The sequence below is a fragment of the Vidua chalybeata genome, chromosome Z (genome assembly GCF_026979565.1).
Source record: "Vidua chalybeata isolate OUT-0048 chromosome Z, bVidCha1 merged haplotype, whole genome shotgun sequence".
NCBI classification, from domain to species: domain Eukaryota; kingdom Metazoa; phylum Chordata; class Aves; order Passeriformes; family Viduidae; genus Vidua; species Vidua chalybeata.
Window position 1 is genome coordinate 72,342,087 of NC_071570.1, and position 23,335 is coordinate 72,365,421.

At 48.4% G+C, this 23,335-nt stretch overlaps 1 protein-coding gene across 3 annotated transcripts; it reads right to left on the reverse strand.

The window, feature by feature from the left end:
• Positions 1-10,939: 10,939 nt before the first annotated feature.
• LOC128781600 (maestro heat-like repeat family member 5) lies at positions 10,940-22,473 on the reverse strand. 3 transcript variants are annotated; one of them, XM_053931279.1, is made up of 24 exons: positions 22,147-22,473; positions 21,820-21,878; positions 21,553-21,717; positions 21,326-21,400; positions 21,026-21,180; positions 20,526-20,673; positions 20,073-20,260; positions 19,849-19,986; positions 19,244-19,358; positions 18,683-18,820; positions 18,262-18,438; positions 17,973-18,128; positions 17,546-17,641; positions 17,246-17,400; positions 16,746-16,893; positions 16,293-16,480; positions 16,069-16,206; positions 15,464-15,578; positions 15,142-15,279; positions 14,723-14,899; positions 14,433-14,588; positions 14,175-14,276; positions 13,678-13,780; positions 10,940-12,058 (listed from the first exon to the last, which is right to left on the reverse strand). In XM_053931279.1, the coding sequence occupies exons 1-24, from the start codon at positions 22,277-22,279 to the stop codon at positions 11,835-11,837; spliced, it is 3,387 nt and encodes a 1,128-aa protein (XP_053787254.1). In that variant the 5' UTR covers positions 22,280-22,473; the 3' UTR covers positions 10,940-11,834. The 3 variants fall into 3 exon arrangements, with proteins under 3 accessions (XP_053787254.1, XP_053787255.1, XP_053787256.1); XM_053931280.1 differs by lacking the exon at positions 21,326-21,400 and having other exon boundaries at positions 10,941-12,058; XM_053931281.1 differs by lacking the exon at positions 21,820-21,878 and having other exon boundaries at positions 10,941-12,058; positions 22,147-22,234.
• Between the last annotated feature and the right edge of the window lie 862 nt (positions 22,474-23,335).

The window sequence follows — 23,335 nt, forward strand, 5'->3', positions numbered from 1 at the left end:
TCCAGTGAAAACTCCACTCTCTGTGGGGCCACAGGTCCTGTCAGGAGCCTACTCCAGCACAGGCTTCCCACAGCGTCACAACCTCCTTTGGGCAGCCACCTGCTCTGGTACTGGGGTCCTCCACAGGCTGCAGGTGGACTGCTCCACTGTGGACTTCCATGGGCTGCAGGGGAACATCTTCCCTCACCACAGTCTTCACCACAGGCTGCAGGGCAATCTCTGCTCTGGCACCTGGAGCACCTCCTGCCACTCCTTTGGCACTGACCTCGCTGTCTGGAGAACTATTCCTCTCAAATACTCGCAATCCCCTCTTTGTACTGCTGCACACATTTTCTTCTCAAATATGCTGCTCCAGAGTCACGCTCACTGTTGCCGATGGCTCGGCCAGAGGCAGGTCTCTCTTACAGCCGACTGCCAGAGGCTTTATCAGACATGCGGGAAGCTTCCTTCTCACAAAAAACACCCCCCTCACTACCAAAGCTTTGCCATACAAACCCAATCCACTATACTTGACTGAATCCCAAAGAAATAAGCTGAGCCTTTTCAAATGCTTTGATTTTTCAAGAATCTAAAATTCTTTAAAAGTACCTACAACCTGTGGCAGTGCTAGTTGTGCAAGTAAAAACAGCAATTACTTCCTCTAACACTGACACTTTAAGTACTGAAAACTTCCACAAAAAGCTGTCCAGTACTAAACCAAGGAACACACACACATATGTCTCTATTTCAAGTTTGGAATTCTTTTTGCACTTCAAAAATACTCTTACATGTTGAATTCATGGAACACATACCAGATAGAAGTGCTTTACTTTTTTAATCTCTTCTCTCTTTTTCATCAGCCTTCTAGAAATCACCTCTACTGTCTAATAGACACTAAATCTTAAAAAAATAGATTTCTGTGTTTCTGCAAACGCTTCCATCCAACATTTTTTGCTAAGACGGAAACAGTGCCATCTCTCCCTTCTGCTCTTTCTCAAGTGAACACTCTGGCTCTTCTGCACTGCATCCAGTAGTTCTTCCATCTGACCTAGACTTTGTTTTTCTTCATTCAGCATCATTCTTCTACACAAGAATCATCCACCTTACTTGCAATTCATCTTTACTTGTTCTTCTAATCTTCTGATGCTCTTCTTCTAGCCTTGTGACCTCAGGTATGCATAACAAAATTTTTTAACTTGGCTTTGCTGTTCAAGTGCATTCATTTTCATTAGAAATGTATTATCTTCATCCATATAAGCAACATAACCAGCCATACCTTTTGCCATCTTTCTCTCGCTGCTCCCCATTCCTGAAAATCCCACTACTTACACAATTCGAAGATTTTATAATCCACACACAATCTACAGACTTTCATCCATCCCTGCTCTGTTTTAGGAGCAAATTCCTCAGGTCGTCTAGAATTTCTGCTTTTGCTTTAAACATAAAAGAAGAAACAGAGTAAATTTAACCCGAAGTAGATTGTTAATGCTCAACATCATTGTTCACTTTCCAATTTTGTTGTTTGCCCTTTTCTGTGCCCTATAAACTCTCTCCATGTAACTTCTGTCACAGCATGCTGGTCTTCCCAGCTATTTTCAAATCTTGCAGAACTTTTGGATTTATCAATGTTAAAAATAGAGAAGACAAGGATATCCACACACATACTTCCTAGAAGAAATCAAGAGAAAACTCTTGCAGTTCAGTTCTATAGAACAACTCACTGCAGGAAACTGCATAATACAGGAGAAAAACCATCCTTTTCAACTCTTAAACATTCATTACCCAAAATAACACAACTGACTTATACTTTACACACTGATATTTTACTGGGCTGCATCCCAAATACACTCAAGTTTAAATAACAAAGACAAAACACCAATACCAGATCAACTGACTTTAAGAAATGTCATCCCTACCTGCTTTCTAATCGGATCTGATAACCAGCTGTCTGGCCAATCTTTTCTCTTCTTTCTGCTGCCACTCTTTCAGCCACAGCAACTGCTGCCAAACATCTTGGCTGACTGCAAAACATATGGCAGGGAGTTCCATTTTTGTGACACTTATCAAGAATAAACTGGGGCAATCTGTAAAAAAGTGGTTTAAATTTACTTTTTAGTTTGATAGACTCGTAACTTTTTTATTACAATGAAACAATTTAACTATACCTCAGTATTGCACACCTTGCAAAATTACTCACAGTAGGATTACCATTGCAAAAGTACCTGAAATGGCAAAAAAGGCCACAAAAATCAATTTTGTCTATTCAGTTTCATCTCTTTCAAAGAAAACACAACAACAACAACCAAAAAAACCCCCAAAATAACAAAACAAAACAAAACAAGAAAACCAAACCAAAAAAACCTCAACACAAAAACAACAAAAAACCCACCCAACCAACCAACTCAAAGTTGAAGCTTCTCGCTCGGGCTTCAGGGAAATCTATGTTAAAAACCCTGTAGACAATCTTGCATTGTAACACAACAGTACTTCAGATACTAGGAACTAGCTTTAGAAGGAAAAAGGTATGTGAAACTGTAGCTACTTTCCCTTCAATATTCTATGATGATTTTAAAGACAAACTGATGTCCATCAGATAATTGTGCAAAATAATTTATGCTTTAAATATGTATCTGTTGGCTTAGTATTGTAAAAGCAAAAAAGTTAACTGGAACACTAGACCCTGAACCACATGGGAAAACAAAAGCCTTAAAACTAGAATTAAAAAATCCCTTATTATAGAAATATTAGAGATTTGGCATCAGTTTGGTATAAATGCTGTTATGTTTTTTATTTCACTAAAACGTACTTGAGTAGTTCTTTCTGATCCAGGCTCTCCAACAATCAAAACAACTTTATGGTCCTTTATTATTTTAACAATTTCTTCCTGTTTTTCAAGAACTGGTAGTGATTGCCTGAAGAAATCAAACTCTGATTCCCCTCTTTTCACAGGAACCTGGGGGATACCGTCACTAAGTTGTCCACTTGTCTTCACTTCTTTGTTTTCTGTGAAGTCAATAAATTATAAAGGGAGGTCACTAAAACACTGGTTAAAATTGTACTTAAAAATGAACACTTCTGGTTTTATTAGCATCCCTGTTGATAAAGTGAGAAACCCATTACCTATTTCCTGTTATGGTGCTTGAAATAAATATAGTTCAAAGGATTTTTTACTTTCATAGAAATTTTAAACACAACTGAATTATCACAGTACATTGCTTAAGTTTAAAAAAGGCATGAAAAGCTTAAAGAGAAATAGAAACTAAATCAGAGGAAAAAAAAGCCTTGGCCTTTGTATCTGTTTATATATTCCCACCTCAAGAGTCTGCCTACAAAAAAAGTTTGCCACAGAGTTAAACATTTAAGTTATTCCAAACTGACAAGTGTGTTTTCCAACAAAAAGACAACTTTACTGTGATTCACTTGCCTTCTTTCACATCCTTACTTGCCTTGTAAGATCTCCTTTCAGTCAGTCTTACATAACCTAAAAGCCTAGTCCGTAAGATTTGTCTTAGCAGGTACTAATTGAAACATGATCTACTGAGAGCCCTAGAGCCACACAGCAGCGTGATCTATCAGAAAGCAACGCGTAAGTAGCTAAAAAACCTGCAGTCTTCTGAGGAGGCTACTTCAACGTCAGTATGTTAAATGCTGCTCTATCATACTTTAATGATTATTTCCCAGAAGAATGAGAAGCTCACTGTCAACGCAATTTTAATGCAATTATATAGGTATAATGTAATTCTTTAATGCAATTAACAGATGCATGTATTAAATTCCAAACACTGTTTTACCAAGACAGACACAGACAAACACAGATTAAAAGAGCCAAAGACCATTCTGGAGACATAAAGAAAGATAAATTTTACACTGTTCATTAATTTATACCCTACGTCCCTAAGAAATTGCTTTTTGGTACTTTTATTATAGTTTCCCTCTGTTCACTAAACAATTTTATTAAACAAATGAAAGAACTGAGAAAGAAAACTAGCAAAGGAAGCACTTAAAGAATAAACAATGAATCAGAAATATCCATTTAAACAAGGCATACTGCTAGGTTCTCTGTTCACTACACTCAGCTTTGTACACAGAAACACAACATAACTTTTACAAACATAACATAACTTTTACAAACATAACTTTAAGGCAAGAACCATGTTAAAAGCATGATTTTAAAAGCCCATCTTGTATCAGAAGTTTTTCTTCCAGAGGACTTTCATATACTCTAGAAATCAAGGAGTTTACATAATAGCACGAGTTTACTTAATAGCTCTTACAGAATCTATTTTAGATGACAAAACAAAACATGAATTCCTTATTTTATCAAGGACATTAATTCCTACAGGCACAACAGACAAGTCTCATTATCTCTTAAGGGTATTCTTACACAGAGTGATGGTAACACTTGTCTCTTTAATCTTACCCCATGGAACTTGCAGGAATCAAGTCTGTATCACAACGGACTTGATTAATCACAACTGTATTTAAAAGAAATCTGGCTGAAATTGTCTCAAAGAATCAAAATTAACTTGATATAGGGGAGCATATTGCAATGTGTATGACATGACTGCCTGAGCATCTTATGACACGAGTTTTAAAAGACCCTATATTAACAATTACAAGTCAAGAAAATTATTACGTTTGTTTAGAAAGAAGAATGTCAGTTAGGACAAAAGAAGAGACAGAAAATAGAGGGGTTTGGTTTGGGTTTGGGTTGTTTTCTCAAGTAGTGTTGATTGACCAGTCCATATTACAAGACACATTGAACATACTAGATTCAACAGCATATGCATTTCCTTGTTCTGTCTTTGGCAGAAGTTCTGTTTGTTCTTTATCCGTGACAGGGAAATTCAGAATTAAAGTACAAACAGCATGTTTTGTACCAGGAGTTAAGGCACAAGTCATTACTGCACGTTTTAGTTCTGATCCTCCTTTTTTCTTACAGTTAGATATCAATTTGCTCCTTTTCTGGGAGAAAGGAAAAAAGGCATTTCAGGAATAAACAAACTAGTTACCTCCATGCAATGATCTTTGACAATAATTCTTTCAAGGTGACTTTCAGCTTATTTTCAAATATAATGTCATAATGAGAATCCTCCAAAAAATGTCCTAACTAGCATAATGCAACGTTCACAATAGTCATAACACTGACCTACTACTCAGACTAAACTCTTGACCCCAAAATGCAAAAAATTGTTGTAAATGTACTTGAAACTGAACTAAGGTGTGCCTGGGCTACAACTGACACAAAACAACTTCTCAGGGTTAAGAACAGAAGGTCTCACTATGAGCCCACTGACCTGTCCCTGGCAAGGGTGGAAGACTGGTGCAGGTATGCAGGTGCTGGCACGGGTAGTCTCTGTGAGGAGAGGCACAGCCACCTCCAGGAGCCCCTGGCAAGAACGACTCTGTCCGCTTTACACCCTCATTTCAAGTACTTACATATACTGTTGAGACCCCCCCACGCCGAGCCTTGTCTTCTGGAGGCTGAAAAGTCCCAGCACTCTGGCCCTTTCTGCATAGAGGAGATGCTCCATCCCCCCTTCACCAGCTTGTTGGTCCTTCACTGAACTCTCACCAGTCTAGGTCTCTGTCCTCCTGCTGGTCCCAGCCCTGGACAGACACAACATTCTTAGTGTAGCCTCATCAGTGTTGAGTAGAGGTGAATGATGACCTCCCTCTGCCTGCTAGCAACACTTGAACCCTCTACTATGCTTCCCAACAGAAGCACTCTTTTGAACACACTATTCTAAGTTGCACTTTAGCTGTCAGCGCAGGAGATTCTATGCAAAATCTTTGAAAACACATTAGTGCAGGGGGAAAAAAAAAACAGGAAGGATCTTTTCGAGAAGTCTTTCTTATGCACACAAAGTCCTCAAAACTGCATTACAAACTAGTACGTCATGCATTTTTTTTACTCAGACATCAAGCAAAGCACAGAGACCCTTATTTTTATATTTACTTTTTAAAGTTTCTTCTCTAGTACCATTCCCCACGACACTGCGGGATAAGTTAAAAATACAGAGAGTTTTAACACTGATAACGAAACCCCATACATTTGCACCAAAAAGAGAAAATAATACATCAAAAGAAGAGACAAACTTACCCTTTATTCTTTGATATCACTCCAAGAGAATGACAGAGCCGGTGAACAAACGCTCTTTCGGTCCTAGTGAAAGAAGGCGGAGATTCCGTTTCTGGAAAGAGAATTTAAAAAAGAAAACCCCGAGCACATAAACTCAACAGGCAGTATCCTTGACGTATGACCTCGGCGCCACGAGTTCGTCAGTCCCCAAACCCACCACGCTTCCCGTGCACAGCGGGACTGGTGGCAGCGCTGTCCCCTGGCACCTGTGCGGGGCTCGGCCGCCCCGGGGCAGCGCGGCCGCCCGAGATGCTCCTGCCCGGGAGAGGCCGCGGGCCCGGCTGCCCGCCCGCCCCGCTCCGCGCGGCTCCCCCACGCACCCGTGTCCTGGCCATAGCGGAACCGCTCCAGAGCGAGGGGCACCGCCGTCTCCACCTCCTCGTCCACGCGGATGTCCCTCAGACCTTTGCCGCCTCGGCCGCCGCCCGGCGCGGCGGGAGCGCCCGAGCCCGCCGTGCCCGCTGTGCCGCGCTGCCGCGGCGGGACGTTCCTGGTTCCTGGGCCACGACACGGCTCCGGCACGGAGCGGGGGCTCCACCGCACGCGGAGACGACAGGCGCTGCCCCCGACGCAGCAGCAGGGCCGGGCGGGCGCGGCGCCGAGACCCGTGCCCAGCGCTGGGCGGCTGCGGGCGGAGATCGCACACAGAAGGAGCGCCTGGGGTGGGTTTATGCCCGGCAGAGCCTTACAGACACAGTGTGTCGTGGAGTCGGTGTCGCGCAATGGTGTCGCAGTCGGCCGTGACTGAAGAAGCAGCGCTGATACCTGCCAGGTAACATGCGATTTCACTGAATGACGGTCAGTGTGGGTGGTAATATCGCAGTCCTCAGCCTTGTTGTTTGGAACGTTTTACGGAGTCATCAAGATTTTCCTTCTCTCTTTTCTGTCTTTATTTCTCTCCTTTCTTGTTACGTCTTGGCAAAGTATAGCTAACATATTCTACCCCTTGCTCTGTACCAAAGTCTGTGGTGAGGACTGGCAGGTTGTTAGTTGTAAAAGCTGAGAGCTTTGTAGCCAACGCTTCTGCAATTATACAGAAGTGCTGGAAGGGCTGGTTGCTGGATTTTAGGTGACTGTACAGTAAAAGGATGTGGACTGGTGTCTTTGTTCAACAAAGAATTTACAGCGAACATCACATCCCCAACCAAATGGGTCGTGATACGGTCAGACAGGGAAGTTTCCTTAACAGTTTGGCAACTGAAATGGGACCCTAGGCCACCACCTTCACAGCCTTCCTTCTTCAAACATCCAACTGCCGTGGAGTTCATGGGGAGCTGTGTGAGTTCACCTGAGATCCTTGAAGCAGGGAGGATACAAAGGATGAATGCTAAAATTCCCCAAGTATATTCAACGTAAGCTACAAGGGTCTCAAACTGTTTTTAATAAATGTCTCTAATTATTTCAGACTTTTCCTTCCTGAAGCGTTATGTACATAGTTGGTGAAATTAGGTTAGTGTGTTGAGTATGGGTGCACAGCCTGATCAGCAAAAGGCACACTTAAAAGGGTTTTTCGGGTCTCTCCTAAGTTGCACAGGGGACTGAGGTCACCTGTTAGGTGTGCAGGGGAGATTGAGGTCTCTCCTAAGGCATGTGGGGGCTGCAGTTCCCTGTAAAGCACGCAGGGGGTTTGGAGTCCCTAGTAAGGCACACAGGGGCTGGGGTTCCTCGAAAGGCCTGCAGGGGCTTGAGGTTTAGGGTCAGCTGTTGAAAAGGGTCAGTCAGTCCTAAACAACAGGCAAAAGCTGTTCAGAACAGATTCGTGATCTCTGCTGCTCTTCACCAGCTGGAGTGGGGTGACGAACTCAGATGCCCAAATCCAGAGTGGCACAAATGAGTGTCACAAGGCACCCAGTGTGCTGATGTAACCCGTCCCAGAGAAGCCATCAGGAGCTCCAGGGAGAGCTCTGACAGTGCCCAGTGAGTTCTCAACAGCCTGCGGCCATCCAGGGGAAGGGAGAGTCCATGACAGACTGTACCCATATTCACAGCCGGTCTCCAAGGTGAACTGCCCATATCCCAGCATTGCTCTGTGAACATTGCCGGCTGATTTGAGGGATTAACTAAACTTGGTATAGCAAGAAAAGATTGGTAGGAGAGTTGTTTTAAGTATTTTAAAAGATTAAGTAGGAAACTATTAAAAACCTGTGCTGTATCATGTGTAAGTGACAGTGTTTTAGTGTGTGGTGATTCCTTGAACACATTTCAAGAGTTTATTTTGCAACTAACAAATAGGCAACCGGTGCACAGATGGACCACATCTCTGGAAAGCACACACACTGAAGGAGTTAGTTGTTCACTCTAGATTGCTGCTATGTGCACACAGTCTCTTCAAAGAGGGAGACCCACAAAGATCTGATGTAGAGGTACACTCATCTTCAAACCATGTTTGTTACTATTTGAATAGATTTTTTGTGGTGTAAATTTGAAACACCATGCCAAAAGGAGGTTCTTCAGAAGGTATGCTGAAGTGCTGCTTTATTTTTTGTATGTGCATGACTAGTACTTGCTTGTAATGGTGGTAATTCTGCATATATGTCCAAAAAGTAGTTATAATCGCACATTTTTCTGCGTGTACATTTATTTAAAGTATGAGGATGGTAAACATGCAAATAATATTTGAAGACTTTCTCCAGAATATGGAGAACTGTTGCAGTTGTCTGGTAAGATTTGCTATTCATAAACAAAGGGCATTCTCAGTGGCCTGGTTTACTGGTGCGGTTACAGGAGCAGGAAGTCTTTTCAGTATTTAAAATAATGTTATATCTATTAGTGTGGGGATAATATGCAAAGAGTTATTTTCTTCCTGGATAATATGCAAAGAGTGCTGCCTGAGCAAGAAACTGTCTCTGTTGCCTAGGGTTTTGTATTGCTCCTTTGGTGCAAAACAAAAGGAAAAGCTGCTGTTTAAAAAAAAGTTGTGAATGAGAAAGTATTTTTAGCTTTAGGAGATATGTTAGGGCCCTTGAATCTGCAGAGACTTTGTCACTTACTGCACTGCAATTAAGATACAAAATTACTGGATTCAGCTCTTATACAATCAGTTCATGAAAATAACTTGTCATAAGAAAACTGTGATGAGAATGAATGGTTGCAGTACTAGTTTGTGTTGCTCTAGCAGAAAGGGAACAGAGTGCATCTCCATCCATGTTTCAGCTGTGTCAAAAGGAAATTTAAGTATTTAGGCTGTATTTTGGGGAAGGGGCAATAAATGATAACAAAGAGAAGCCATAATTAAGCTCCAATGTCTGATCACAAAAGGTAGGCATGAAGTTTTCTCAGAGCTGTGGCATCTGACATCCATGGATTCCTGGGTTAGGGGAATTGACTAAGTCTTTGACTGAGACAACTGAGAACTTTGAGAATAGCTAGTGGAGAGGTAATGCAGAAATTAGGACCTCATGAGAGATCGATTGCAACTATATACAGTTGCAGCAGGAGCACCAGCCTGTTTTAACTCAGTGGCAACAGCAGGAGGAACCCAAAGTTCTAAGGCCACAACGAACACATAGATATCACATCTTAACACCTTTAATCCAAAAATCTGATAGCAGTACCTGATGATGGAGAAAAACATCACCAGTGTGAGCAAATGAAACACATTTCGAGGTAAAGCAGAATACCAATTCTGACAAGAATATTTAGTTACTCTGGCTAGATGGTTTCATGATAAACCCTATGGAGGGACACAGGCAATATTTATCCAAGTACAAAAATTATGGCCAGCTCCAGGAATTTATGCCACCACAAAAGAGAATCACAAATGGCTGCCCAATTTGACATGAGTTTTCAAGTAGCAGACAGAGCTCACAGTTAAGGAGGGTGACCATGGACTGATCTCCATTTTCAGGGACTGCAAAGAGACCCTGCAGGCATGCCACCTGTGGCTGGGTGGTAGTAGACCAGCTGTCAGGCTGGGCAGAAGCCTTTTTATCCAACAAAAAAGTCTTAGTCGGGAAGAATAATAGAAGCCTTCTTAAAGAAATCAGGGCTCATGTGGGAGGGGTTCCTGCTCTCCCTTGGGAGGCAGCAACAGTGTAGAAAAAGGTTGCCAACCAACTGCTGCTCTCCACCCCAGAAGAGCTGTCCATCAATGTTTAGCATACTCCCCAGTTCCAGAAAGTTCAGTTATTCTGTTACCCCCATTGGCTCCTGTTAGAATACCACTCCTCCTCTGTACCCTGATTAGTTCTCTGTATGTCACCCCACTCTGTCTCCCCCCTTTACCCGTTGCCCGTTGGCTGTTCTGTACCCTAACCACTCCTACTCCTTTGCCCTTAATAGCCAGCCCCGCCTTTCCTCGGGGCTTCCGGAGCTGGCTCCGGAAGAGAGTTCGTGCCCCCCGTTTTTCCCTCCTGTTCCTGCGACGCTCCTGAAATAAAGCCTCTAGGAATAAAGCCACTTTGGAGCCCTCTCGTCCTTACGGTGGAGCTATCCGGGTCCCGCCACATCCTCCCCGCGGACCAGTCCTCTGAGGGTTTTCCCCCGGACAGGCTGGGCACCTGGGTGAAGCCCGGAGGACTTGTATTTTAATACAGGCTCATTTTATAGCAAATATGATACCAAAATTTTCCAGATAGAAACTTTCTACAAAAGTTTTGAGTATTAGAAAGCAGGCAGTCCTTATGAAGCATGCTGGTCACTCGGAGGACCCTTCCCCCAATTAATTGCCCTGAGGGTTGAGGGGTTTTATCATACACACGGATTTACATAATCATTAGCTACTCCCACGTACTTGATGTATATATTTTACTTTATTTTACATTGTCACAGCCCTTATCAAAAGTCCTTATATGTTCTTTGGGCGTCTTCTTCCTTGGTCTTCAACATCTGCTGTCCTTTTGAGGTGGCTGCTCCTCGACCCCCGCTTTTGAGTAAGCGCAATATTGTTTATAACTCCTGCTTTGTCAGCCTTGCAGAGCTTAGCTGGCATCCTGCTTGTGTCTTGCATGACTTCTGTTTGATTAAGTTACATCCTATTTTTATTTCTCCAAGGCTATGCTGTTCTGTTCTACTGTCCTAATCAAATACAATCAATCAGCTTGCTAATAATACCAAGGTCACGTACACGTTCAAGCCTCATATGAACCATTTATTTAAAGAGTTGGCCTCAATGATCATGGTAGGTCCCTTCCAATTCAGAATATCCTCTGTGTGAACTCACGTCAGTTAAGCCCTGTTCGATGGTGATGAATGCTTGACTCCGTATGTTAACAAGTAGAGAAGGATCAGTCTCTAGATCAGTAACTGACTTTTGAGGATCCTTTGTGGTTTCATATCCACAAATATGTTCGTCCTATGACATTCTTGTTAGCCTTCATACTGTTAAGTTTGTTACTTGTTATAATGCTGTATATAGGAGCAGTGGTTAAATGCATGGAAATGTTTTTGTTTCTCTCTTAGTATATTAGCAGGTATGGTCAATTAAAACATGGGTGGGAGTGTTAAGAGATATAGTCAATGCAGATAGCTCAGTGTGCAGCTGCAGTGCCAGCTGCAGATTGGGCTCTGACTGGCAGGAACCCAGGGAAAGAGATTGTGAACGAGTGCCTTTTTATTTTGCATTTTATTAGTTTCTTTAAAAGGGGTGAAGAAAAGTGATCTAAGAGGAAAGCTGTCCTGTGAGTTGGAGAAAAGTAACCTAAGAGGAAGACTGTCCTGGGAGGCCAGAAGCCACTGAATATTTCCATTCAGATGGCCCTGAGAGTTCTTGGGATCAGTAGTGCGGGGACCTCCAGCTTTGTGACCCAACATTGTACCAGAGAGAAGAGCAGCCATTTTTCAAGAGAGAAGCTCGCCTCCTCCATGCCTCATGGCGCTGGTTTTGCAGCAGCCTGAATCTGGAGTCAAGATTTCTCTCTGCAGGTCTTAGAAAGTGCCGGGTTCGAGTTATGAGGTTACGGATGGAGAACCGAAAGTTCTTTCTCATATCTTGACGGGCTGGAACAGACACAATTCACAGAATTCACAGAATGACTAGGTTGGAAGAGACCTTCAAGATCTTCGAGTCCAATCCATGCCCTAACACCTCAACTAAACTATGGCATTGAGTGCCATATCCAGTCTTGTTTTAAACACATCCAGGGATGGTGACTCCACCACCTCCCCGGGAAGACCATCCCAGTACTTTATCACTCTCTCACTTCACTTTCAAAAGTGAAAACCTTTTTCCTAATATCCAACCTATATTTCCCCTGATGCAGCTTGAGACTGTGTCCTCCTGTCCTGTCAGTTGCTGCCTGGAGAAAGAGACCAACCCCCACCTGACTACGACCACCTTTCAGAAGTTGTAGAGAGTGATAAGGTCACCTCTGAGGCTGCTTTTCTCCAGGCTAAACACCCCCAGCTCCTTCAGTCATTCCTCACAGGACTTGTGTTCCAAGCCCCTCACCAGCCTTGTTGCCCTCCTCTGGACGCGCTCCAGCGTCTCAACGTCCTTCCCGAACGGAGGGCCCAGAACTGGACACAGCACTCAAGGTGTGGCCTCACCAGTGCTGAGTACAGGGGAAGGATGATGTCCCTGCTCCTGCTGGCCACACTATTCCTGACACAGGCCAGATGCCATTGGCCTTCTTGGCCATCAGGGCACACTGCTGGCTCATGTTCAGCCGGCTGTCAGCCAGTACCCCCAGGTCCTCTTCCGCCCGGGCACTGTCCAGCTGCACTGTCCCCAGCCTATAATGTTGCAGGGGGTTATTGTGGCCAAAATGCAGGACTTGGCACTTGGACTTATTAAACTTCATCCTATTGGACTCTGCCCATCCATCCAACCATTCCAGGTCTCTCTGCAGAGCCCTTCTACCTTCCAACAGATCGACACACGATCCCAGCTTAGTGTCGTCCACAAATTTACTCAATCCCCTCATCCATGTCATCAGTAAAGATATTGAACAGAACTGGCCCCAGCACAGACCCCTGAGGGACATCACTGGTGACTGGCTGCCAGCCAGATGCAGCGCTGTTCAACCAAGGTCACAAGGTCAGAGCCCAGACCTTTAGGGACCCCAGGAATCTCTCTTGTGATGGCAGCCCCACTCCGTCCCACCCCACCCAATCCCACATCTTCCTGTGCCCAGAAGGCAACTGGAAGAGGATAAGCCCAAGTAAGGTGCTTGCCATGAATACCCCATGTGTCCCTTAAATTTCTGTCTGCTCTGCCCACACCACCCCTCTTGTGGACAGAGCAGAACCCTGCCCAGGATCTTTTATGCATTCACACCTGTCCCTTCTGACATCCCACTGCTCCCACTGATCCTCACAGGTGATGTGGAGCAATTCCTGCTGCCTGCTCAAGTGGCAGCTGCTGAGCACTAGGGACACCAAGCCTGTCATCGCCCTAGTGGCACAGCTCCCCAGCACCAGTGCTGCCGCCTGGCCACATGTCCTCCTCCCCTTGGCAGGGCTGAGCCATATATAAATGACAAGGGCAAGGGTGGCAGAGGGTGGCAGGGAGTCCTAAGGCATAGTCAGGGCGCCACAGCCACCGGGCTGAGTCCTGCTGCTGGGGCTTGGGCCAAGCTACAGTAGGGCAGCGAGGGACCCTGAGGGTTTTGGCTCACCAGTGAGCCTGATGGCTGCCTCTCGCATGGACTTGTGTGGGCTCTGCAGGTACATCACGGACTGGCGCAGGTACCCATCTGCTCTGTCTCTGTCCTCTTCCAGCTGAAAAGAGCACAAGGGGACTGAGGGAAGGGTTGCCACTGATTCTTCCCCTTGGACAGGCAGCCCCTGCATCCAGGATTGGCATCCCTGCATGGACAGTGCTGATGGCCGGCCAACAGCTGGGTTGGAGGGAGCATAGTGATGGTAACTCCACAGGGAGCCTCCGTGCTGTCCTGATGCCAAAGCACAGCTGGGCTTGGGCTCTCTTGGCAGCCTGGCTCAGGGAAGCACAGGAGCCTGCAGAAGAGACTGCTGGGCCACACACCCGAGGGGAGTAGGCTGTTGGTGATGAGTGCAGCAGTAGGCAGGGGCCACAGCTGCCAGCCCCTCACAGTGGGTATTGAGGGCAGAGGGCTTGTTCAGACACAGTCTGGGGCTTTGAGGCCACCCTTACCAGACACTCGCCAAACCTCCACAGCTCTTCTGTCTCCAGGAGCTGCACAAGATTCCACTTCTTCAGGAATATCGTTGCTTGAATCAGGGTTTCCCAAGAGGCCTGCAGAGCAGCAGAGACTGGGAGATGGCACAGCATCCCAGGGCACAGGCCCAGCCAAAGGCCAGGAGGAGGTCGGAGTGCTGCGGTCTTTGAGACATTAGAGCAGAAGGCAGCTGAGCCCGCTCACAGGGGACACTAGCAGCTCAGTGTCCTCACCTCTGCCACAAACTGGTTCTCATCATACATGTGGTAGAACAGCGGGAGCAGGCTCTGGTGCACGCAGTCCTGCAGGGGCCATTCTCCTTCTTCCTCTACTAACTGCATCACTGCTTCAAAGAGGTGAATGGAGACCAGCTGCACATGGCTGTCATCCTAGTGAAGAGAGCAAGAACCTCAGCACGGCCTACTCCAGGCCTAACTGGGCACGGAACTGAAGATCCACAAGGGAACAGTTTCCTGGCAGCATCTCAAGGGGTGGGGGAAAAGAGGTGGGCACAGAGCTTTACATTGTCAAAGAGTGGCCGGAATGCCTCAGCCAGCTGCAGAGCAAGGGAACTAGTAATTGGCAGATGTCTGTTCAGGAACATCTCATTTAGCACAGAGAGTGTCATCCACACCACCTCCCTGTCTTCATCCTTCAGCACCTCGGTGAGGCTTTCACTCAGGTTTTGCATGCTTTCAGCCTGTGTGGAACACAATGTAATCTTGTGAAGCCATGAAAGGTTGCATTGCCAAAACCACTCCAGCAGCTCGATCCCATGCTGCTGCCTCAGAGCCCAGATGCCAAAGGCTTTGGCCAGGCAAATGGGGAGTTAGGAGAGCTGGAAGAAGCTGCCCATCTTCTGAAGTCCATCCAAATGCAAGCTACTGTGTCACTCAGCTCCACACTGCAATCACAGCTTCAGCTGGGCAGCCTGCTTCTCACCATAGAAGGTCTCTTGCAGAGTACCATGAGGCATCTGAGCACCAGGAGACGCATTGGTCTGCACTCCTTGAATAGGTAGATTTGGACAAGCTGTAGGATGCGTTTGTCCCAGTTCTCTAACTTAAGGCAAGGCAGGGCCTGAAACACAGACAGCAGTGACAGTGTCACAAGTGTCACCCCAGCAGCAAGGGACAAAGGGCACAGAGCAGAGCCCACCTCTGCTCCTCGTTCACTGACTGCAGGACTCCCCTGCAGCTGCATCTCCAAGAGGGCAGAGTGGTGGGACACAGCTCGGCAAGGCAGTGCTTGCCATCAGGCTCACCTCAACAAGGAAGGCCATGGCAGCCACCTCCCAGCGTGCCTCCTCTCTGCGGAGCAGCCTGAACAGGCAGCGTGCAATCCGGTAACACAAAGGCTGTGAGGTCCTGAGCATTGCTCTGGCAGGGGAAAAAAGACACTGTTGACTCTGAGCAGGGCAGGCAGACCTCTCCTGGGACTGACTCACAGAAGCCTCTTCTTTCACCACTACCTCTTGCAAGGAGGAAGGTGGAGCCAAACACCAGCAGGCTCATTTCAGGAATGAAGAGGCTGGAAAACCACCCTTTCCGCCCACGGGGCAGTCCTGTGCCCCAGGCTGTCAGTGGCCCTCAAGATGCAACCGCCCTGTTCCCAGCAGGCTGTCCTCAGTGAGGCTGCCTGCAGACACAGCTCCTGCTTTGTGCCATCAGCACAGAGATGCTGGCACTCCTCACGGAAAAGAGATGCTGGCGCTTTGGGTTCTGGCTGCTCCAGTGCACCCAGCTCTTCAAGGCTTTGTCACTCTGCTGCACCATCCCTCAGTGACAAGTCCCTCTCACCCATGATCACAGGGATTCTGTAGACACTGTGGAGAAATAACAGCTGGGGCGGGGAGAATGGGGCTCTCACCTGGCCAGAAGACCCACTGTATGGTGGTGGGTGTCAGTGCTGAGGAGTGTGTCCCAGCCACACTCACGTTCAACTTCAGGCACCACATCCTCATACTCAAGCTCACAGAGCAGTGCTTTCATGGTCATCAATGCAAATCTGTGTGCAGAGCAAAGCCCAGGTGATGCCAGGAATCCTGGACCCAGCTCCAAGGGCACTGTGGAGATGGAGGACCAGTGGAGCACCTGTTGGGGTTCTTGGGCAGGAAGTGCTTGTGCTGACATTGCCTCCAGAAGGCATTGACTTTCACTGGCATCTGCTCTGTGCTGGAGAAAACTTGGAAGAGCAGGGCCACAAAGAGGCAAGGAAAATACAGAATCAACATCTCTGGGCGCTCAGGCAGGTGAATGATCTCCCACAGTGCTCTGGTTGCCTGCAAAAACCAAAACAGCCAGAGACCACGCTCAGCACCAAGACATCTCTGTGGCAGGGCCCAGGCATGGGAGAATGAAGCTCAGACTTTGCTCTGTGCCTGGGGGAGCAGCATCTGCCCTGGCTGCCTCTGCAACTGCCACAAACCCAGGCTTCTAGAACACCACATGAGGCATGGAATGCAATGATGGATGGGGGACTGAGGATGGAGAGATGCCAGAGAGGCAGCCCTTGAGGATATGCTTGGGTCTAGTCCAGAAACTCACGGCCAGAGGAAAGACATCTGAGTCGTCCTTATCGGAGGTGGATGTGCTGTGCAGCGGCCAGTCCTCCAGCACACAGAGGAGCTCTGGCAGCACCTTCTCTGCAGTTCCATGTGAGGAGACAATTGCCCTCCACATGGTCACAGCAACTCTGCAGGCCCAGAACTCTGTGTCACTGGGGTTTTGGCCACAACACCGTGGCCTGGCCTGGCCAGCTGCAGCTGGTCAGCAGCTCTGCCCCTGCCCTCTGCCCCTCTCCAGCAGCACCCAGCCACACTGCTACTGTGAGTAGCAGACAGCCAAGTGATGGTGCCTTGAAGGACAGGGAAGGAGCATGGCAGCAGGGTCTTGGGCTGACATGCCACGACTGGGAAACAATGGCATCGGAGGGGCCTCTGAAAATTTTCCTCTTTCTGCCACCACTTGTGAGGCAGTGTCTACATGTTGTTGATGGGCTCTCAGGATGATGAATCTTGAGCCTTCCAGACCAATGGGCCTCGTACCTGTCACACGATGGGGCACACCGCAGAAGGGTCACCACCACATCATGTGGCTGTGCAAGGGTCATCTCCCGCAGGGTCTTATCTAGTCTGTGCTCAGCAGACACATCCGTGATGGATGAGAGCCACTGGTAAATGTCCCTCACAATGGTCGGCACCTGGAGGAGACATGTGAGGGAATTGGAGCGCCACTAGAGAGAGCCATTTCCCTAGCTTACCTCAAGAATGTTTTCCTTTGCAATTCACCGTGCTGGACTTGAAAAGCATTGACAAGGCTGTCTGGGGCTTTGTGTCCATCCTTACCATGCACTCTTCACCTCTCCATTTCATTTCCAACAGATACTTGCACTTCCTTTCTTGCAGGAATGTGTTAACTTGAAGCAGAGTTTCCCAGGAGGCCTGTAGAGCAGTAGATACCAGGAGATTTAACCACTGCTGAGACTACAGAACCTCCATCCCCTGCTCCTGGGCAAGGCTCAGGGCCTTTCTTTTCCCTTAGTGGGAAGATGCAGCAGCTGAGAAACCAAATTCAGGAGCCTGGGCAGAGTGATGGGTCAGCCCCCACCCCAGGCACCTAGTACTGCCAGGACAGCAGAAAAGAGGTATCCCAGAACTGCTGCTCTGTAGCTAAGAGGAGGAGGATGCAGTGGCCATTGGCTCCACCAGGCATCCGCACAGGAGGCAGCCAAGTCACATCCAAATTGGACACCAGCATTTCAGAAGTTCTAACCTCTGCCACAAACCGGTTCTTATCATGCAAGTGGCGGAACAGTGGGAACAGGCTCTGGCGTAAAATTCTCTCTAGGGGCTTTTTTCCCTCTTCCTCTACCAAATTCATCACTGCTTGAAAGAGGTTAATGGAGAGCAGCTGCACACGGCTCATATCCTAATTAAAAGAAAGAGAGCAAGAACCTCAGAACTGACTGCTCCACACCCACCTGGGCATGGAACTGAAAATCCACAAGGGAAGAGTTTCCTGGCAGCACCCAGCACCTGTGGTGGGGGGCACAGAGCCTTACATTGTCAATGAGTGGCCGAAGTGCCTCAACCAGCTGCAGAGCGAGAGAACTGGCAATTGGCACATCTCTGTTCAGGAGCATCTCTCTTAGCACAGAGAGTGTCATCCCCTTCACCTCCCCGTCTTCATCCTTCAGCACCTCTGTGAGGCTTTCAGTCAGGGCCCACATTGTGCTGGCCTGTGTGGAACACAATGTAATGTTGTGAAGCCATGAAAGGCTGCACTGCCACAGCCACTCCAGCAGTTCAATCCCATGCTGCTGCCTCAGATCCCCGAAGCCAAAAGCCTGTTCTGATGGAGTCTGGAAGATGAATGGCAAGTCAGCAGAGCTGGAAGAAGCTGCCCGTCTTCTGAAGACCATCCAAGTGCAAGCTACTGTGTTACTCAACCCCACACTGGCTGGCTGGCTGCCTGCTTCTTACCATAGAGGGTCTCTTGCAGAGTACCACGAGGCATCTGAGCACCAGGAGACGCATCACTCTGCATTCCCTCAATAGGTAGACTGGGAAAAGCTGTAGGATGTGTTCACCGCATTGCTTTACGTTAAGGCAAGGCAGGATCTGGAACACAAAGCAGTGACAGGGATGCACAGCTGATACTACCCTATCACTGCACAGGGCTAGGTATGGACAACAGTAAGGACATATGCAAGATCAAAGACACCAGAGCCTAAAGGTAGTAGAGGCTGCAGAGCACCCCTGTGCTTCCACTCTCCTGCACAGGCTGCTCACTCCCTCCACTCTGTCCATCAGCTCTTGGCAGCCTCCAATATCTTGGCCTTGACCAGGCATGATGGAGGAGGAGCTGTCACAAGAATAACACAAACCATAGGGGTCACCCCAGCAGCAAGGGACAAAGGGCACAGAGCAGAGCCCACCTCTGCTCCTCGTTCACTGACTGCAGGACTCCCCTGCAGCTGCATCTCCAAGAGGGCAGAGTGGTGGGACACAGCTCGGCAAGGCAGTGCTTGCCATCAGGCTCACCTCAACAAGGAAGGCCATGGCAGCCACCTCCCAGCGTGCCTCCTCTCTGCGGAGCAGCCTGAACAGGCAGCGTGCAATCCGGTAACACAAAGGCTGTGAGGTCCTGAGCATTGCTCTGGCAGGGGAAAAAAGACACTGTTGACTCTGAGCAGGGCAGGCAGACCTCTCCTGGGACTGACTCACAGAAGCCTCTTCTTTCACCACTACCTCTTGCAAGGAGGAAGGTGGAGCCAAACACCAGCAGGCTCATTTCAGGAATGAAGAGGCTGGAAAACCACCCTTTCCGCCCACGGGGCAGTCCTGTGCCCCAGGCTGTCAGTGGCCCTCAAGATGCAACCGCCCTGTTCCCAGCAGGCTGTCCTCAGTGAGGCTGCCTGCAGACACAGCTCCTGCTCTGTGCCATCAGCACAGAGACGTAGGCACTCCTCACGGAAAAGAGATGCTGGCGCTTTGGGTTCTGGCTGCTCCAGTGCACCCAGCTCTTCAAGGCTTTGTCACTCTGCTGCACCATCCCTCAGTGACAAGTCCCTCTCACCCATGATCACAGGGATTCTGTAGACACTGTGGAGAAATAACAGCTGGGGCGGGGAGAATGGGGCTCTCACCTGGCCAGAAGACCCACTGTATGGTGGTGGGTGTCAGTGCTGAGGAGTGTGTCCCAGCCACACTCACGTTCAACTTCAGGCACCACATCCTCATACTCAAGCTCACAGAGCAGTGCTTTCATGGTCATCAATGCAAATCTGTGTGCAGAGCAAAGCCCAGGTGATGCCAGGAATCCTGGACCCAGCTCCAAGGGCACTGTGGAGATGGAGGACCAGTGGAGCACCTGTTGGGGTTCTTGGGCAGGAAGTGCTTGTGCTGACATTGCCTCCAGAAGGCATTGACTTTCACTGGCATCTGCTCTGTGCTGGAGAAAACTTGGAAGAGCAGGGCCACAAAGAGGCAAGGAAAATACAGAATCAACATCTCTGGGCGCTCAGGCAGGTGAATGATCTCCCACAGTGCTCTGGTTGCCTGCAAAAACCAAAACAGCCAGAGACCACGCTCAGCACCAAGACATCTCTGTGGCAGGGCCCAGGCATGGGAGAATGAAGCTCAGACTTTGCTCTGTGCCTGGGGGAGCAGCATCTGCCCTGGCTGCCTCTGCAACTGCCACAAACCCAGGCTTCTAGAACACCACATGAGGCATGGAATGCAATGATGGATGGGGGACTGAGGATGGAGAGATGCCAGAGAGGCAGCCCTTGAGGATATGCTTGGGTCTAGTCCAGAAACTCACGGCCAGAGGAAAGACATCTGAGTCGTCCTTATCGGAGGTGGATGTGCTGTGCAGCGGCCAGTCCTCCAGCACACAGAGGAGCTCTGGCAGCACCTTCTCTGCAGTTCCATGTGAGGAGACAATTGCCCTCCACATGGTCACAGCAACTCTGCAGGCCCAGAACTCTGTGTCACTGGGGTTTTGGCCACAACACCGTGGCCTGGCCTGGCCAGCTGCAGCTGGTCAGCAGCACTGCCCCTGCCCTCTGCCCCTCTCCAGCAGCACCCAGCCACACTGCTACTGTGAGTAGCAGACAGCCAAGTGATGGTGCCTTGAAGGACAGGGAAGGAGCATGGCAGCAGGGTCTTGGGCTGACATGCCACGACTGGGAAACAATGGCATCGGAGGGGCCTCTGAAAATTTTCCTCTTTCTGCCACCACTTGTGAGGCAGTGTCTACATGTTGTTGATGGGCTCTCAGGATGATGAATCTTGAGCCTTCCAGACCAATGGGCCTCGTACCTGTCACACGATGGGGCACACCGCAGAAGGGTCACCACCACATCATGTGGCTGTGCAAGGGTCATCTCCCGCAGGGTCTTATCTAGTCTGTGCTCAGCAGACACATCCGTGATGGATGAGAGCCACTGGTAAATGTCCCTCACAATGGTCGGCACCTGGAGGAGACATGTGAGGGAATTGGAGCGCCACTAGAGAGAGCCATTTCCCTAGCTTACCTCAAGAATGTTTTCCTTTGCAATTCACCGTGCTGGACTTGAAAAGCATTGACAAGGCTGTCTGGGGCTTTGTGTCCATCCTTACCATGCACTCTTCACCTCTCCATTTCATTTCCAACAGATACTTGCACTTCCTCTCTTGCATGGAATTGGTGTGCCACTGGAGAGAGCCATTTCCCCAGCTTACCCCCATGTAGTGCTTCCTTTTCTAGCACACTGTGCTGGTCTAAAAGTCTGTTGGATGCCCAGCAGACTCAGCTTGAGAATGTACACATTTGCTCGTTGGCCAAGTCCTTGCCATAGACAACTTACTTTCTTCAGTCTGGAAGTGCCACTTTCCATGATCTTAGCACAGCACTTTCCATGATCCAGCATGGCACAGTCCTCTGCTTTACAGAAGTCAGCATTTGCCATGTCCTCAGGGGCCATTCTGGTATTGTCTTCAGGATCAGTAGGCTTATGGAAGTTCAAAAGTATCTTAAGGCAGGAAAAAGACGGATGTCAAATCCAGTGCTCTGCAGCAGTGCTTGGCTGAGCTGCAATGGCAAGTCCAGCCCAGGCAGGGAAGTCTGCAGGTACCTGTGCATTTCTGCGGAAGTGGCAATGGGTGCGCTTCTTCTTTTCTGGCAGTTTCTCAACTGGATTTGGCAAAAAGCAAGCACAGTCAGAGCTGAGGGAGTGCAGGAGAGGCTGGAGAACACAGTTAAGCCCTGCACTCCCCAGCGAGGGTCAGCTCTCAGACAACAGCTCTTGGGGGCACCAGTCCCTATCTCTCTGGCTGCAGCCTGGGGCTGAGGGTGCCCGGTGGATGGAGCAGGGCTACTGCGGGAATCAGCCCCATTCCCATCTCCCCTTCTTCCCTGGGGATGTCCACAGTGCATGGGATGGCCCAGCTCAGCCACTTACCTGCCTGCAGCAGCTGGACTCCCTCCACTTCTTCAGACTGCTGTGCTAGAGCAGCCCCAGGGCTTTTATCATCATCCTTGTCCTCCTCCCCCTTCTCCTCTTCCCTCCCCTTCACCGAGGTCGATCTGGGCATGCTTGGGGTTCTCTTCACTGGGAGTTCTTGCTGTTTGATCCTGCTGGAGCTTGGGCTTTGAGGGCTTCAGCCACAGGGAAGGGAGATGCCTTGGAAAAGACGACAGGGGTCAGCAAGACATGAGGTGGCTATGCAGGGCCTCCTTGCAGCCCCGCTCTGTTCCTTCCTGTCCTCTTGTGTACTCCGGGGTTATGTGGGTGGATGCTTTGATGCCAGAAATGGGTCACAAAGTGCCCATATGGTGGTGGGTCACAAAGGGGCCCCTGACACGTGACATCCAATTGGCAGTGCCTACGTCACAGTGGGTCACACAGGGGTCCATGGCATGTGCTATCCAATTGGCTGTGCCCATATAATGGTGGGTGGTTGCCATGAACATATGTTTATTGATGGAGAGATCATGTTCATACAGCAGAACAATGGGCATGTGTTGCTTTGAGGATGTCTCCACCAATGCTCTTTACCTGGATTTTCTGTCTGATCCTTTCTCAAGCCCCTATGTCTTCATCCTCTAGGGTTCTCATGTTTGTCCCAGTGGGTCAGACTTCAACCTCCAGGGCTTTCATCCTGCAGCCCAAAGAGAGAGGGAAACAAAACACACCACATCAAAGTCACCTCGTTTGTTCACAATAAAAGGACAGTTACAAGCACAACCCAGAAGACCTTTTACCTCAGCAAGGCATCAACACTGGTGACAATGCCAAGAGTGTGGATAGTGGGTGCCTCTGCCATACTCTACCCCAGAACCACAGTCATGATCTGTGGCATTCCAAGACACAGAGGAGGATGCTGAGGCAGGGACACCTTGGGAAGAAACACCCCTTTAAGTTAGGGTGACACAAAGAGTTGCTCTCCCACAGTTCCTTGCTCTTAGATGTTAATAACCCAAGTTATCGCTTGTCATCCCTTTCCTCCTCCTCCGTTCTAGAATGTTCCCTGCTCCTGCCTTCCCTATTGATCCCCATCCTCACAGCTCCTCCCCTGAATCCCAGTTGGTTGTTACCCTGTAACCCTGCCTCTGTACTGCCCCTATTCTCTTTGCTCATTGGCCCTCAG